Genomic DNA, 18,454 nt, shown 5'->3' on the forward strand with positions numbered 1-18,454 from the left:
TTGTTATGATAAGACACTTTAAATACAATTGAATTGAATTGACGTTGGGCAATTTCTGTGGTCAAGTGTACTAGACCTAAGAAGACATTACACTCTGGCGTGGGGATGACTCAATTTCTAATGTGGAAAAAGTGGAAAATAGAAAGTTCCCTCATCTTCCCACCCTGACCTTGTCTCACGTCATGATTCCACGGCACATAACAAGAGCGATGACGCTATAACTCGTGCGTGGGGGGGCGGCTGTGGATCAGCAGGACAGCCCAGGATCTGGACTCCTCCCCCCTCCTCCCCCTCCTCCCCCCTCCAGCAGCAGCGGCTCGTCTCTCTTCGCGGAGGAGAATCCCTTACAGTCCCGTTACTAGTCCCGTTACAGCCATGGCAGACAACGCCGGCTTGGAGAACCACCGCATCAAGAGCTTTAAAAACAAGGGCCGCGATGTCGAGGTGAGTCCGCGGGGAGAACGCAGCGCCTAAAGTGGGATGTTGTGGAGTCGCTGTTGTCGGGGCCTCGCCAGGACGCCCGGCCCCGGTGGCTAGCAATGCTAAGCTAACACAGTGAGTTCTCCAGTCTCACTCGAACTGTGTTTAAATTCAACTCTCAGCTTTGACGTACATCACCGGGAACAGAAGCGCCTCCTCAGGGTGTCACAGGGAGAAGCTTCGTGAGAGAATCTCTTCCTGTTATTGGGATTTTTAAGGGATTCTAGCGAGCTGTCAGACGACGCCGGTCGTCAGTGGGGCAGGGCCTGGCTGGAGGATAATCCTCTATTTTGCTGTTTGTTTATGATGGGAAATGACTTGAACTCTTGTCACGACGACGTCCAGCTTGGTTGTTTAGTTTTTAAAAAGTGTTCTCGTGGGTCCATCCCAGCATCGCCCATCATTTGCTGGCTGGCATTGATGGTCGCCAGGTGAGCTAGTCCAGGTGAAGACATCGCAGTCGTGAGGAAAGCACATGTTACCCCGTTTTTTTAGACGATTAAAGGAGTTTCCAGCTTTATACTTTTGTATAGAAAGTGGTCAATGCTAAAGAAGGAATATGCTTTTGTAAACATATATTTTAACTTGTGCATCTAGATTCTCCTTTAGTCTCATCATCACTAATAATAAGTGCCTACGAAAAGTGAAATAGACCATTATAACAAGGGGTAAAAGCGCCATTAATCCAAAATAATATCTAAAGTTGAAACATAAATGTGATGAAACACTATTTTACTTGGCTTTCCCGCTACTTGTTTGGACCTTTGCCCCAACCCCAGGGCCATGAAGAAAGAAAAATAATTGATATAATCTCTATTCTATTGATAATCACTGTCTGAAATGGGTTTTGTTTAGAAAAATAGAATAAACAGGGAGCTCAGATGTTGCACTCAGATGTTCTTTATGAATTACCAGGTTTTTCTCTTTTGCCTTGTTTCTTTTTTACGTTTTTTTAATGTCAGAAGTCTCAACAAAATTTATTGTGGTACTGCCTGAAATGTGTTTTGTTTGGGGGGGAAAAAGATGGTATTTTGGCTCGTGTCAAGTCAAAGCTGTCTACTCTTTTTACTCTGCCTCTTTTTTGTGTGATTTCTGAACTGTCTTAAGGTATAAGTCTCAACAAAATGTACCTGTAGTACTGTCAAAAAAGGAGGTATTTTCTCTACAGTACCTTTGGTAGTTTTATAAGCGATGACAAGGCTTTTATTGAACATCTAATGGAAGTTTATTAATAAGTTTGTAAGTAAGTTAAGGTTATTTGTAAACTGCCTTTCTAGACCAGGGTCACAAAGCGCTTTAACAATCAAAAACAATACACAGTTAAAATATATACTTTAAAAGGTCACATAAGACAAAGATTTAACAGTCGCTCACACCTTTTGGTCTTTAGTCCATGTTGCGATTGTAACCAATCTCGTAAATTTCTATTACCTAGATAACTGTCGTATAAAATAACAGTCAATAGATATGATTTTTAATTCTTACATTGATTTCCTGAGCTACTCTCAAACAATCCCTTCACCTTTGTTAAGGTCCTCTTAAAAGCACAGACTGTGACTTGGCGTGAAATGTCATGTCTAGGACACTTGGATACTCGTCCTTTTTTCCTTTCTCATAAATGATAAATACTTGATTTTTGCCAGGGTCGAAAATAAAAAATTTAAGAGGAGTGGTAGAAGTGAGTGTGTGAGAAACATTTTTCTTTTAACAAACTTTTGCAAAGTGTTAAAACGGGGTCAGAAGAACGAGCTGCTGGAGATGATGTTAGGAGGCATGTTGTCATTGTCTCCTTCCTTTAGAGGTTTTCTAGTCACTAGCAAATGGACGAGGACCAAGTTTATTGAAAGATGAGGGAATACTTCCCGAATGAAGCTGCAGCAGTGGATAAGAGGCTCAATTTAAAGTAACAGAAACAGAGTTTACTCTTTCGCAAAACCAAGATGACCCAGAAATGTACCCCTTTAGTCATAATTTGAACAGATTTAAGACTCCTTATTCTCATTATACAGCGTTCAAAATGCACGATAATTACATTTTGTTGAGACTTCTGACATCACAACAGTACATTTAATACCCTTTTTACTCTTCCGGTTTTCTTTGTGTTTTTTAACGGGTATTTAAACTAAACCAATCTTTTGCAGTTGATTCCTATAGTTACTAGAATAAAATGACACTATAATCTAGCTACCTGTTTATTGTATTCTTTCCATCATACTGAAAACGGCTGGTCTAGACGGCAAGAGCTTGTCTGCATCAAGACATGTGAACATAACCTGAGAACATTGTGACACTAACGGGTCATTTAAGAAATCGCCACGAAAAGACTGTGCAAGTCACATTGACTGGACACCGATGCCCCACTTTAAGTTGTTGTTTGGACACTACCAGTGACCTGCACGTGGCTACTATGACGGAAACGGTTTGCCAAGTGAATTCTCACTGCTATTTCAGGCGTCCTTGATAATCCAGAGTGATCTTCACAGCTTCTGTTCAAATGCGTTTTACCAGCAGATTGGGAGCTGTTCCCTTTGAATCGCTTTGATCATGCACAACTGCCGCTCTGCTTTTGTCATGTTGAGTGTATCATTAGATTGCAAAGAAGCCAATGGATGGAAACTGCCATATCATTAAAACGGCCGTTTTCATGTCACATGGGTTTAGGGTCATCTTTCTCTCAACATTTTGGTCAGAAAACGTTGCTTACTGAACAACCCTTGTATGCAAACCCAGGGGAGTCTCAGTATGGTCAGCAGGTCTACCAAAGGAAACTAAGAGCTGTTCTGGTAAAGTATTAGTTTAAAATCTTGGCCACAAATCACACCTGTGTAACATGTTTTCTGCTACCTCGAAGTGTAGGTGTTACTGGGTCAAAATGCATTGACTTTTTTAACAGATGCCACATACCAAGGTTGCCATGGATGCAGCAGAGTAGCATGAAGACAATACAAGGCATGTGAACAAGTTATCTTAACAGGAAGTGTCGGTCTCCATCAAGTCTTCCTTTTTCGCAATAATGATAAAAAGATATATTTTAATTAAAAACATCAGATATAAAGAGTTGGTGTTGAGATAGTCATTGATCCTTCCCATTTTAACCTGCAAATGTTGCCCCCTGTTTTTGTCACTTGGTGTTTTTTTGTGCGTGCAGTTATTTGGCATGTGAACTGCGAAATCACTGCTTATTGGAAGTGCTTTGCAACTGCAGTTAAATTGCTGCTAGATTGAGTTTGCAGAAGCTTACACTCTTAACACTTCACACACACCTGTGTCAATATAACGGTCTGTAGCTGACCTGTGGTCGATTGCACAACTTGAACTTTGAATCATCCTGCCCAGTTGATAACAGGAGTGTGTATCATTTTATGAATGCCAAAATATAGAGCAATTCTGGTTGACTGGTAATTCAAATGAATGTTGATGCCTACTGAGACACACACAGTCTTTTTACTTTGGGGAGACCCCTTCTGCAGCCTCCTGAAGTCCGACTCCCACCAGATTGCCTAAGAGGCTATTTAGGAAAGCAACTTGAACCTCTCTAAACTGTCACAAGATCATAGGCCATCTCCAAACTGCCCAAGAAGAGCTTGAGGCCCATGAGATGCCTCACATATATGACGGCTGTATATCCTCCTCTTGGTGTAATAAACACAGCGGTAACTTGGAAAAAGAACATGTTGTGGGCTTTCCTGTCTTGACTTGAATTTTTAATGGTGCACATAAAAAGGAATCGCCTTTAAGTGTTTTGTTTTGCTTTAACTCAATATGGAAGTCATCCAAGTGGTGATTTGGTTGCACAAGGAATTGAAATGGCAATAATACTTTGTTATTTCTTTGATAAAGCTGCTGGTGAACTATGCTTCTGAATCTACCAATATCATTATTAATTCTAGAGCTGAACGATTATGGAAAATAATCTAATTATTTACCTCAATATTTGTAATTAATTATGCAATTATATTTTCAATGTCCTCGTTTCCATGCATTTTCTCTAATACAATAAGAACTTCATATTGCAATTAAATGTATTGTGATTGATAAGATAGATGGATGGATAAACTTCATTAATCCCACTGTAGATCTTCTTCAGGAAATTGGTTAAGATAAAGGCAAATTAAGCATATACTGAAATAAAATGACACATTTTAAATATTGTTATTTGGTGATTTCAATTTAAGCTGTAAACAAACGTAATATAAAACTTGCAGCCTTGTGAAGATTCGCCTCAAATGCTTCAAAAAGTTGTGGCGTAAACATTTACATTTATCAGTCACTAATAAATCGCACACACTTTAGTGCAAAGTAAACAAAAGTGAAAACACTGCGTCAGACATGGGAGTCTCTTTCTTCCAGCTTCCACATTTTTTTTTTTTTACAGTTGCTCTCGCAAAAAGAGTACATTTTATTGCAATATGAATTACTTATGGTATTAGAGGTTTAATGCATAAAAATCACAATGAAAAAAGAATCGCACGTTAATCACAAATATTGAGGAAAATAATTGGAATTTAATTATTTTCCAAAATTGTTATTGATAATCATTTTGGCAGATTAGTTTATATGACTCATGCAATTAATTGTTTAGCTCTAATAACGTCTGCCTTTGCCTGGTGGACTAGAAACCATCATAAGACTGTTTCTGTAATGTTGTCAATAAGTGTCTGCATGATCGGTTTGTTAATCATACTTCTCTGTTTTTTACAGACTATGAGAAGACATCGAAATGAAGTCACAATTGAGTTACGAAAGGTAAGATAAACTCCACTGCATTGGTGTCTTATGGTGATCTCTTACATTTTGTTACGCTCCTTTTTGCTTTATTGAAATGTTGCATGACCTTCATTTGTCCACTTTATTTTTTATTTTATATCCATGTTTTATTTCATTTAATTCGCTCCTCCAACTTTATTGCCCTTCATTTATTCCATATCTATAATTGGATACCTTTCTAGCGTTTGAAATATTGTTGTTAGCAATGACCTCCATGAAAATTACATTTGGGAGTAGCTCATTCAACACACAAAGCAGGACCGAGAAAGACTAATACTTTAGATTTGTCGATTTAGATGGTAAGTCTAACACAAACCTCTACCTGTTATCAGTTCCTTGGCCCTTTATCAAACTTTTAATTGAAATGGCTTGATGCCTTTTTGAGTTATTCTAGTTACAGACTTGTTGAGGGTAATTACTCTGTCCTAGTTAACGCCTGTTTTTATAAGTTAAAGAGTAGAGAAACAAGTGGATCATTATTTAATCATTCATGCAACCACAAAAAAATCCGTACTATTTGTTATTAATATTGTTAATGACATGTCATTGGCCAGATTTTGTAGTTTAAGCTCTGTATTTTGTAAGGAATGTCAGTTACAGTGATATGTGTGGCCGAACATGGGTTATAGCTCAATGGTTTTGCCAAGGTGCACTTCCCTTCTATCACCCATGACCTCACTATTTTGAAAGATGGTGACAGTTGGTGTTGTGAAAGCTTCCCCAGTTTTGCATCAAATAAGAAACACTGCTAGTTTTAATGTTAGAAGTTAAGATGTTCCCTCATGTAATAAGTTATATCAAACTCTACATAATTTCAGGTATCCAGCAATACTACCTGTAATTCCATCCCATTTTATGTCACGTCCAGTTTCTATTGCCCTTAGAAGTGCCTTAATTCTTGGAAAGTGGTTTCATCGAGGCGCTTCATGTTATTATATCACACACGATAGTGTTACACCGTTGCTCAGATGTCTTTGGCTGCACGTCCTCTTGCTTCAAAACCTCACCAACATTGTATTTGAAATCAAGTTCCCGTCTCAAATTGAGATGTTGAACCTTTAGAATGGGTAGCAAAGATACTCAACAAATTGTTGGATTAAAACTAGTTGCTTTGCTACCAAACGTTCCAAATTTTTTTGTTTACATTCTGACAACTGAAGTTGAAATGGCCAGAATTTTAGCTTCTGTCGGGAGTTACTCAAACTCCTCCTCTATAATCTTAAACCCGTCTAGACGCTGTCCTTTGACCTTTTGCATCAACTGTTCACCGAGAGAACATTTTTTGGGCTGAAACCGGGAGTATGAATTATGAACACACTCTGGGTCGGACAAGGTTCGTTTTCTTATCCACAGAATGTTGGATTTAGGACCTTTTTAATTATTTCCAGCTGACTGTGGTCCTGAATAAACCCCTTTAATGACCTGGTAGTTCATTAACATTTTATGTATGTTTTAAATTCAAGTTTCTAGGAATCAGACTTTGCATCACAACTGTTCTTTACTGTCATAATTGTTATTATTTTAAGCGTTCTTAATCGTCTTACAAAAGTGCACTAACCATCATGCCGATCAGACAATGAACCACCTTCAGTTGTAAATGTCAAGTGAGTGCACGATGACCTTCTTTGACGGGTTAGAAGAGTCTCTGCTGTACAGAGATCGATGGGGAGCTCCCTCCATCCTTCTCTAAAACTATAATTAGATGTATTTCTAAAGCAAAGTGAGTGCACCAGGAGATTAGATTCTGTAAATGAAGAGGTAAATGAATCCTCGGGCTGACTCGATGCACCACAAATACACTTGATAAATCGTCTTTAAGTGAGTCTGATGACTGGCAAACACGGCCGTCTGGGGAGCTCCGTCTGTATCGTCAAAGCCTAAGTCCCTCGTTCTGTGGAGGGATGTGGGGTCTCAAGTCTAGCACATTCCATGCAAGTAGAATGAGGGCAGGAAGAAAATGCTGCACTGGCTGATTAGTCATCAGTGACGCACAGCAGCATGATGCTCTGGAATGTAGGGCACGGGAATCTCCTCCTCACTCGCATCCTGCTGAAAAATGATGAGCTTTCTGTCCTCCTATAGAGATGTGGATGGGTTTCAATGATGATACTAATATAACTGAGGCTTTTTATTTGTTTTACAGGTTTATTTGGGAACTGAAATTAATCTAATTTCTTTTAAAAAACCACAAGTCTGACCCTTGCCTTGAGATTCGGGTTATCATTTCAATCAGATATCTGGTATTGAATTTGTTTACTATCAGGGCCAAACTAAATAATTGTATGTTGTTGTTAGTAGATTAATGTTCATGTTGACATGGTGATGTATTAAGATATCAGTTTAAGATAAGATGCGCAGATAGGGAATGTAAACAATGCGAATGAAACTGGATTTAGTTTGGTGTCTGAGGACAAACACGGAGATAATTAAGATGGATTGAAACATTCTGTCCTTGTTGTGTAAACATATATACGTACATACTCTGCTTGATCCATGGCTTGGACTGTAAACATATTCTGGCCTCTAGTGTGATTGAGTTTGAAACATCTTCTTTAAAAAAAACATTTAATAGCATGAGCATCAAATAACATTACAACTATAATGGAGGCAGCCTCATTAAAACCTAAATGATTTAAATTAATCTGATTTAAATCGTCATTGTCCAGGATTATAATGCATCATCTCCTCAAATGCAAAACAGTCACATTACAGTGAGACAAATTTGAGTTTTGACACAAACTGGAAGTGTAAAGGGTGTCAAATGCTTCGAGCTGTGAAAGCTGCATCAATTCCCAGTTACATTGTTGACTCATTGTTGGAGCAACTAAAACATTTTTTTAATATGACGCCAACGTTGTACATTTATAACAAGCATGTCTAACTTGTCGTTCATATCTAGTCACTATACATCTGTTCTCAACATCTGTTATTGATAGGAGTTTAATTTCATAATGGTAATGTTTATACTTGTATCCTTTGTACAACTGGGGGTATTTCTGTGCTTCTGTCTCATGAAATGTTTATTAAAATAGAAGGTATATGGAAAAAAAGGTTTTCTCCATTTTAAATGAGGTTAGTTTGTATACGATCTAAACCCAATTGTGAAAAATGTATGTATTGCAACATTAATAATTTCTTCTGTAATGTATCTAAGATGATGTAGATTTGTTGTTTATTTGTGATGCACATATCCAGAGAAAGCATTAAAAGTAACTGATGTGAGCATCAATCCACTTAATTCCAGAATATTTTCTCCTCTGTCAAGTGTACCGACCCACTCACTCCCATCCCGGTTGTTCATAAAGATATAGTTCCGTCTCCCAACTATTAATAGAAGCCTATAAGCCTGGCCATGAAGAATTCATGAATGCATTAACTTTTCCTCCTCTTTGCTCTCAGAACAAACGAGACGAACATCTACTGAAGAAGAGAAACGTCCCACAGGAGGAGAGTCTGGAGGACTCTGATGTCGACTTAGACTTCAAAGGAGTAAGTGTGTGTCAGGGAGAGTGTGTGTGTGTGTCTGTGTTTAATGATATGCCCACAGCTCGAGACTGTTGGTATAGAAAATCATGCTGGCAATGTACACTTTGTTAGAAGTTGAGAACGTTTTCTCGCCGTCTTTTAAAGCTTTTAAATCTTTTAAATCTTCTCCCCTAACATGCAAATTACTGAAAATAATTGTTGAAATTTGGTTTCTATTTTGTTTTGTGGTTGTTGTTATTGTGTTTTTTAATTATTATGTTCCATAAACTTAGACATCAGGGCTGTAGGAGATTAAACTATGGGTTTGTGACTCATTTAAAAATGTTTAAAATGTAAACTGATTTACTTTTTGTCTTCCACACCCAATCTTTACAAACACTGTAAGCAACCGTACATTTATCTAATCTTTTTCTTTGATTTGCAGCAAAATGTTACCCTTGATGCCATATTACAGGTAAATATATATATATTTAATGAAGCTTAATCAGGTTTTTAGAAAAGTGCTAAAAGGGTTTTCTCTTCATAGAACGCAACCAGTGATAATGCAGTTATCCAGCTCAGTGCTGTGCAGGCAGCCAGGTGAGTAACCAGCCAGAGTAACCAAAATATCACTTGTTTTGACGTCAACGTCTTCCTTTCTTCAGAAAACTGCTCTCCAGTGACCGAAACCCACCCATCGATGACTTGATAAAGTCTGGGATCCTGCCTATTTTAGTTAAATGCCTAGAAAGAGACGACAAGTAAGTCAACGCCTTTCCACCGATCAGTTAGAAATGTTGTGCCATGAGGCTCAGTCCTTGTGTGTCATGATGTATTCATGTCAGTGGTGTGTGTGTGAACATGGAGAGGGCGGTCGGCATGTTGACTGTCCCGGCCAATCCAAATATAACGACATTCCTCTGCCTCAGAGTTCCAAATTCCCAGGACCTTGTGTTCACTTGAGCAAGGGAGACAAAATAGTTTGGTTGTAAGCATTTAGTAAAGAATTTCGTTGCAGTGTAACAAATGGTCAACAAGATTAAATCAGTTTTTAATTAATAAAATTACTATAAACAACACAAATTGTGATCAATACACTGATCTCTTAATTTTCTTGGCACATTATTTAATCCATAATTTTTTTAAATGATTTATTTCAGCTTGTAAAGAGGCACAATCTTCAGTTTGGTGTATATATATATATATATATATATATATATATATATATATATATATATGTATAAATATAGATTTACTGTCCAACATCTTTATGACTGTATTTTAATACATGTCCAAAAACATGACTTTCAATATTGGACCAATTGTCTTCTATATTATGGGCTTTGATATTTCATTGATTTTATGACTATTTACTTTGACAATGGTGAGGCTTCCCTTTTTAGTTTTAAAAATTCTTATCAAGAGTTTCCAACCAAGTTTTCTATCTGACATGAGTTTTGACTTATAAAGAACTTTTCTTTGATCCACCTAAAATAAGGAGTTTTTTAAAGTGATTTTTTTCGGTCATACATTTATGTAATAACTTTTTAATACTGTACCCGTTGTTATCTATAAAAAGAAATGTCCATTATCTTATCTTAATACCTTTTAGAAATTTCGTTCTTCAACTTTACATTTTAATGCCTCCATATAACTAACCAATATATCATATAACTATTGGGCATTTGTTGATTGTCACTTATGGAGAAAAAAAACATTTTTTTAAAGGACTTTTGGTTCCTTTGAAATAAAATGTATCATAAAATCAAAAAATGTATGTATTGATATTCATCTATTATATGGCAATATTTCACCATATTGTTTGTGGCCATAGTTTCAACCTAATGACACGTCTTATCAAAACACAAGAACATTTTAAACTAAAGAAAACTGATCATGTTTTAATCATTTTCTTTTGAAGGTTGGTGAGTTTTATCAAGAACAGACATGTCCAAAGTTAAGCTTATTCCGTGTGGCCCAACAAGAGAATATCAAATAAAACATTTTAAGATTTTTAAAACAAAACTTCTTAATTGTCACTTGGCCTTGTCTGCCCATGAAGAAGTTCTCACGTTTGATGAACTGGATGAAGATACTGGTGTTTTTTTAAATAAACGATTTTTAATGATGTCACTTTACACATTTGGCCTCTGCTCGTTTTCACATCTTCATATTTGGCCTTCCATTAAATCAAGCTTCAACTTTTGATGATGTGAATATTTTTCACGATCCCTGCTCCATCTGATCTTCACTTGTTTCTAACTTTGTCGTGCAGCCCATCTCTTCAGTTCGAGGCGGCCTGGGCTCTGACCAACATCGCCTCTGGAACGTCAGCACAGACTCAGGCGGTTGTTAAATCTAGTAAGTGTGACTTGAACTGAGCCCATTCCTGCATATTTGTTTTCACCTCTCAATGAGCTTCATTGTTTTTTCACCTTTTTTCTCTTCTAATCTATTTTCTTTTTTTTGACCGGAATCTCAAAGCTTAACAATTGGGTCTGTTTGGCGTGTTTAATGGTGATATTTAAAAAGAGAAAAAGGGGTGACCCATTTAGCAGATAGTAAGCAGGGTGAGGGAAAAGCTCTGTCGTTGATAGTCACCTAGTTTCACTCTCTCCACTTTCCATCCCAGCTTCAGATGCATCAATAGTCTGCTGCTCACCCAAGTAGTGTTTGTGAGTTTTGCTAACAGGATCCAGTCCAACTGATCTGAGGTCTGTTCGCCGCAGCTGAATCAAAAGTGAGGGGATGGATCGAGCTTGTTTCATGTCGAGCTCAAACGAGGTGTCCGGAGAGGGGAAGGCTTCAAAAAATATTGAGATGAAATGGGTATTATAGTGGGAATAAACCATGTTGAGAGGAGGTGGTGGAGAATTGGGTCATGGCACCACCTCAAGACAAGGGTGTCCTTTTTAAGAACAGATTTGAAGCCAATAAAAACATAATGTTTCCTTCTCAATGTCCAGATTCCTTACATTTACCACATGAAAAATCTGTATTATTTATATACCGATGTTTTGTTCTACTGAAGAACAACCTAAAGATGGGTTACTTATTGTTCATTTAGTTTAATTAACTAGAAAGGGTAACAGAAATATGTATCACTCAACCACGTGGAATAAAGGAATATCTGTGGTATTGGTTATACAAATACTGTCTTTTTAAAGAATTTATTTTTTCCACTTTATGTGAATGGTATTTTTTTTAAATTGTTTCTGATATATTAGAGTGTGATGTATGCCTGTGTAGACGGTTTTTTATTAAAAAATATCCATGAATTTAAGGTTCTGAATATTAAAAAAAAAAAAAAAGTTAAATTCACCCTCTGTGTTGCTTTTGTTTGTGTATTATGACTTGACCTACTTTCAAAACATGTTAATCAGGATTATCCAAGACCACTTAAAATGTGTGAACGGCATAAATGTGTCCCTTCTTCTTAATAAACAATTGTAGGCATTGTTAATAGTTTTCTGGTAGAAGGTTCTTCCTCTCTTCCATGTCATCAGACAAGGACCTCACGTGACTCTTCAATGATTGTTTGTTTTTGTTGCTTGCAGATGCCGTGCCGCTGTTCCTCGACCTTCTACGCTCGACCCATCAGAACGTTTGTGAACAGGCTGTTTGGGCTTTAGGAAACATTATAGGTCCGTCTCATAACATTCATCAGATTAATTTTACTTCCTTCTTGTAAAAATTATGAAACGTGAAGTTACAGTGTTTCTCTCTTGTGTTTGTAAATCCTGTCGTTTACATCCGAGTTTGTGTTACAGGTGACGGTCCACAGTGCAGGGATTATGTCATCTCCCTGGGTGTGGTCAAACCTTTGCTGTCTTTTATCAACCCGTCAATCCCTATCACCTTTTTGCGTAACGTCACCTGGGTGATTGTCAATCTTTGCCGCAATAAGGATCCGCCTCCTCCAATGGAGACGGTGCAAGAGGTATTTCCTCACACAGACAAAAACGGAGACACAATGGGAATTTGCATACACGGTTTTCTATAGTAAATTACATAAAATGTATTTAATTCCCATTTCATATTTATACAAATGTAAACATGGTCTATCACCTACTCATCTCTCTTTCTCTCTCAGATCTTGCCTGCCCTCTGTGTCCTTATATATCACACTGACATAAATGTAAGTGTCAAGCGTTGTTAAAGCCTGAACAGAGTCATATTCATACGATCTTATACGACTGCGTTTCTGCGTTAGATCCTGGTTGACACGGTCTGGGCTCTGTCCTACCTGACGGACGGTGGCAACGAGCAGATCCAAATGGTCATCGATTCAGGTGTGGTTCCTTTTCTTGTGCCTCTCCTCAGCCACCAAGAGGTGAAAGTTCAGGTGAGTTCAACGAAGTCTTTTTATGGATTCCGACATCAGAAAAAACAAAACACAAAACAATGATTTATTTTTTGTGTTTGGTTTCAGACGGCAGCTTTAAGGGCAGTGGGAAACATTGTGACGGGCACAGACGAGCAGACGCAGGTCGTCCTCAACTGTGACGTCCTTTTACACTTCCCCAACTTGCTCACACATCCGAAAGAAAAGATTAATAAGGTAAACTCTTAACTTCTATGATATGTTTGATCATGTTAAATATCCTCACGGGTGACAGAAAAAAGATGATTTAACTTCCTTTTTTTCTATGTGCAGGAAGCAGTCTGGTTCTTGTCCAATATCACAGCTGGAAACCAGCAGCAGGTTCAAGCGGTGATCGATGCCGGATTGATTCCCATGATTATTCAGCAACTGGCCAAGGTTTGTGCACAACAGTTTTCATGTCCTGATGTGTTCACGGTAACGTCTGTAACTGGATTAGGAATGTTTGTCATTTGCGTTTCAAAGTCTACTTCACATTGAAACATGGAGGATATAGCAGCTTGTCTGTGTCTCTTCTTCTCTGCGGATTTGATACGACTTCTAAGCGGCAGCTGGTGTCTCTGCAGGGGGACTTTGGCACTCAGAAGGAGGCGGCGTGGGCCATCAGCAATCTTACCATCAGTGGAAGGAAAGACCAGGTGAGACTTGGCTCTGCTGGAACAAATTGACCCATTTACCATCAAGATGGGTTCAATGACAGTCTACTGCTGCCTCACTCTGTGTCCTCATCACATACAGCATCATTAAATATAAATGACTATGTTGCTTCGTTTTAACAAACTTGTCAGGATCATCAACCTTTTGGGCCGATGTTTCTCTGGATTGTTGTTAGACAATTCTTAAAACAAATCAAATTAAGATCATTTAAAAGGAAATTTAACTTTTTCACAAATTAAATATAAAGCATTCATGGATTATTATGTGTACAGTTGTTCCTCGTCGTATCACAATTCATCTTCCACGTTCTCCCTGTTTCATTGATTTTTGTTTTGATTTCGTACTGCATGTTTAAAATATATCCTTGTCTTTGTTTGCTCAGAGTTAATCTGTTGATAGAATAAAACCTCTAATACAACCACAAAATTAAATGGGCGGGCACGCATTACCACATCCACCTTATTAAACTGTTTGCTAGAAATCAAACAGTGACTGAGTGAAAACACTTTGCAGCTAAATGTGGACAAAACAGAAACTCTGGTTATTGTTGCCTGATGATAAAGTTCCAGGGTAGAGTCAGTACTTGGGTGACTTAAGCCAGTCTGTTAAACTGAGCCTGAGAAACCTGGGTGTTGTGTTTAACTAAGACGTGTCTCAAGTACAACTGACCAGAAACTGTTTCCTTCAACTGAGAAAAATCTCTAAATTTAGGAAAATTATGTCACAACACGATCTGGAGCTTATAATCCATACGTTTGTGTCTTCTTGTTTAGACTATTGTAACAGTTTATTTTCGTGTCTAAACAAGAAGGATCTGTCTCGCCTGCAGTTAATACAAAACTCTGCAGCGAGAATTCTGACCTGTTCTAGTAGAAGAACTCACATTTAAAATTCTGGTTCTTACTTTCAGATCTATTCATGGTCAGACCTTCCATCAGTGATCTGATCCAGCCTTACACCTTAGGTTAGGTCTGTGGATCAGAATCTACTGATGGTTCTGCGCACATGCTTCCGGACCGATAACAAGGGACCACTGTATTTTAATTTATAGTTTGTTATTATACTCTGAAGCCTGTAGAACCTGACTGGTGAACAGGTGAATCTGGTTTGTGTTTGTTTGGTTCTACAGCAGTCTTGTCTCTAATCTTAGATTCTCTGCCTTCAGAGGATGTTTGAGTTTTCTATCTTCTCACATGCGTCATATAGCTACGATAAGATTGGATTAGATGGATCTAAATTATAAAGAATTGTTTTAAAAAAAAAGTGTCCCAAATTCACAGTTAAAGCACACAAAAATCTGCAAACGATAAATCAAATTGTTATCAAAGATGTGCAGGAATAACGGCTGTAAAGTTTAGTCTTTATATCCTCAGGAACCTGCTTGAGCTGGTTTGATCATTTGTCTGGTTTCCTGTTGTCATGTTGTACAACATTTTTCCTTCATGTTTGGATGGTGTGTGCAGGTCGAATTCCTGGTGGACCAGAACGTCATCCCTCCGTTCTGTAACCTGCTGTCGGTGAAGGACTCCCAGGTGGTGCAGGTGGTTCTGGACGGGCTAAAGAATATTCTTATCATGGCTGGTGATGAAGCCAGCACCATTGCTGAGATCATAGAGGAGTGTGGAGGTTTGTGTTGGATTATTATATGTGTGTGTGTGTGTGTCCTCCAGTGCTTTGACGCGTCTCTGCGATGATTGTTCCAGGTTTGGAGAAGATAGAAAATTTACAACAGCATGAGAACGAGGATATCTACAAACTAGCCTTCGAGATTATTGATCAGTACTTTTCAGGAGACGATGTAAGTTTCATTTATTTACGTTTCTTTATTTTCCGGCGTCTCGCATAAGGCTTTAAACTCTGTTTTTTTGCAGATCGATGAAGACCCCACTTTGATTCCTGAAACCACTCAAGGGGGGACCTTCAGCTTCGACCCGGCGTCCAACATGCAAACCAAGGAGTTCAACTTCTGAGGAGAACCGGAGCGAAACTTTGGGGTTGATCCGGCCTCGCCGGGGGCTCTGTAAACACCACAGACATTCATCCATCTCTCCCACCTGGCAACCTGGTACAGAAGGATTTGCATCAACTCCACACTGAGGGATCCACGCACCCCCACCCCTGCACTGTGGGGGGTTCTTCTATCGTTCAATCGGACTCACCGTCAAGACAGAATTTCCCTCCTCTCATCCAGAACCAACCACGAGGAGTTATAAAACGGCCTTTTGCGGCGAGATTCAGTTGCCAAATCTTCACAAGGATTAAAAACACAACACAAAAGCACCCACACAAACACACTCTGAATCTTAGACTCTGTGTGCATACTTCAGTTTGAAGCCATCATATCACCAATGGGGAAGAAATACTGCTGTTTGGTTTTTTTTCGTGGTTTCTTTTCGTGCTTTTTCCTCCCTTTAGATTGTTCTCCGGTGTTTATCGCACGCACAAAAACACACCTAGTCACTTAGAGTTGCACCCTGATGACCTTTCCCCCCCACCCCATCGTAAGAGTTAATCCAAGAGCAAAGCCATGATGAACCACAGACCCGGGGCCTCGCTGAGCGGACAAACGGCAAAAGGGCTTCAAAGCAAGAAGAGGACTCGGCAGTGAACTTGACTGACGGGACTTGTGACTGAATGACGTCACGTTTTTTTTTTCTTCTTTTTTTTAAACGTGACCTCTTTCGAATTATTGAATGTTTGTTTAAAAAAGAAAACACAAATGTGAAGATTATTTTTTCAAATGTGCAACCGACATGATTCAGCAAAACGAGAAAACATTTTTTTAATTGACGACCCGATCGTGACTTTAAACCCCCCGCCTCCATTTAAGACCTCTCATTGGAAATGAAGCCGCTGTTGCAAACTTTGAAGTTGCTCCTCTTTTAGAAAATCCTATTTTACAGTTCTTTTTTCCTCTTCAGTCTTATGCACACGCGCGTCTGACAGGCAAATTCAAAATCTGCCTTCAGACCCGGACCTTTACTCGATAGAAGACTTTGAGAGCCGCGAGGGTCTTTACACTGCTTAACTACTTGACATGAGGTGGTCACGCGTCATCACTCAGTTTAACTGTACAAAGAATTGTGATGTGTAATATCTCCTCGCCTGTACAAAGCTGCTGCAGCTGACATGCTGTCAAGGATGACGCGGGGGGGGGCAGACGGACGCTCTTTTTTTTTTTTCCGCTTCTTAGTTGAAGCAATATTTTTTTGACTTGCATATATATTGTGATGACATCCTGAGAAATTGGAACAGGCGTTTTTATTTTCCGTGCTGGTGATGGACTGTAAACCCCCAACCCTTGTCGGGAGGACTTGATCCTCTAGTTGGCTGCTAACTACTGAGGGGGGGGCAGAAAAAGGGGTGTACCCTGTTTTCTTTTTTAAATATGGGGTGGGCTTGTTTATTACTGAACAAAAGAGAGGGTGTATAGTCACGGGCGAGCAGACTAGACCGAGCCACTTTAAAGATTTACAATTTTGTTGTCTTGTAGCCGACGTGGATACAAGCTTATGTTTGTTGCAAGATTTTTACTTGCTAATTAAAAAAAAAAAAGGTTGTTTTAACTGAAATGACAGAGTAAAAAGCAACAGACAGCGTTTTGGCCTCTGATTGTTTATATCTTTTTATAAATTTTAGATTGACTTTTCTCTTTAAGGTGGCTCATTGATGCTTTCAACTCCTGTGCATATTAAAACGAGTTGAAAATCATTGTGCCTTTTTGGTTTTTCATTTCAACTGACTTTTGTTGGATAGAAGAGATTGTGGAGCTACTGGAGAGCACTGAACTTGGAGGGTCTGTGGTGACGAGAGGTCTTCCTGTTTGTTCGTTTGCCACGAGGTTGGCCAAATCAACTCTGCTGTACAGAGAAGCCGCTCCCCTCCAGACTCGTCCCCTGAACATTGTAACAGCATTTCTTACTCGGTTTTTTTCAACCCCAAAACTTCATCGCCATACTTCAATCTGGGGACGTTTCATTTCTTTTCCTTTCACCCTCAGGACATGGTCTGTACTTCTGATCCTAACCAAAATAAACTTGCTGTTTAGCCGTTGGATGATCTGTGCTTTCCAGTGTTTGATTCAAACTTCATGAACTCATCCTTATACGTCATCCATCACGGAAAAGATGGCAACAAAACAAGCTCAGACTCTTTCAAAACACTATGCTGCTCCTTTTAAAAGCTTATTTAATACATTTAAACGAGTTGTTGTCTGAAACCGAGGCCCTTTGTCTATTTTAGGAGCTTTGAAAAATGTATTTAAAATGATAATGTTTCAGTGTTGAGAATCATATAACACATGTTTTTTTTGGTTTTATTTTTTTAAGTATCGCATAAACATCCAAACATGTCTCCATCAAATAAAAGCAAATTTTTCCATTTACTAAATCTAATTCTGTGAGATGAAAAAACGTATACAGGGACATGATAATCAAAGAGACAAAAAGAAACCCAAACGTGTCCACAGTAATGAAATAAATAACATATAAAATTTATATTGTTGCCACTTTTCCCCAAAAAACAATGGCCATATCTTATAAAGTCGCTTTTCTTTCCCCTTGTAGCATATTGAGTCCTTTCTAATGATAGATGTTGGATTATATAATTTAACAACAGAGTTGAATACATACAATTTAAAAGGTCAAGACAACATAGAGACAAACACAGCAGCCCCAAGAAAATTAAGAAAAAGCACAAATA

At 38.5% G+C, this 18,454-nt stretch overlaps 1 protein-coding gene across 1 annotated transcript; it reads left to right on the top strand.

The window, feature by feature from the left end:
- Positions 1–311: 311 nt before the first annotated feature.
- kpna3 (karyopherin alpha 3 (importin alpha 4)) lies at positions 312–17,809 on the top strand. The gene is made up of 17 exons (XM_087803549.1): positions 312–444; positions 5,182–5,226; positions 8,647–8,736; positions 9,158–9,187; positions 9,260–9,312; positions 9,378–9,473; positions 10,988–11,073; positions 12,270–12,356; positions 12,483–12,652; positions 12,806–12,850; positions 12,926–13,057; positions 13,145–13,273; positions 13,370–13,474; positions 13,663–13,734; positions 15,217–15,379; positions 15,457–15,551; positions 15,625–17,809. The coding sequence occupies exons 1-17, from the start codon at positions 376–378 to the stop codon at positions 15,721–15,723; spliced, it is 1,566 nt and encodes a 521-aa protein (XP_087659675.1). The 5' UTR covers positions 312–375; the 3' UTR covers positions 15,724–17,809.
- Positions 17,810–18,454: the final 645 nt, after the last annotated feature.

Source organism: Callionymus lyra, chromosome 12 (genome assembly GCF_982586985.1).
Source record: "Callionymus lyra chromosome 12, fCalLyr1.hap1.1, whole genome shotgun sequence".
NCBI classification, from domain to species: Eukaryota; Metazoa; Chordata; class Actinopteri; order Syngnathiformes; family Callionymidae; genus Callionymus; species Callionymus lyra.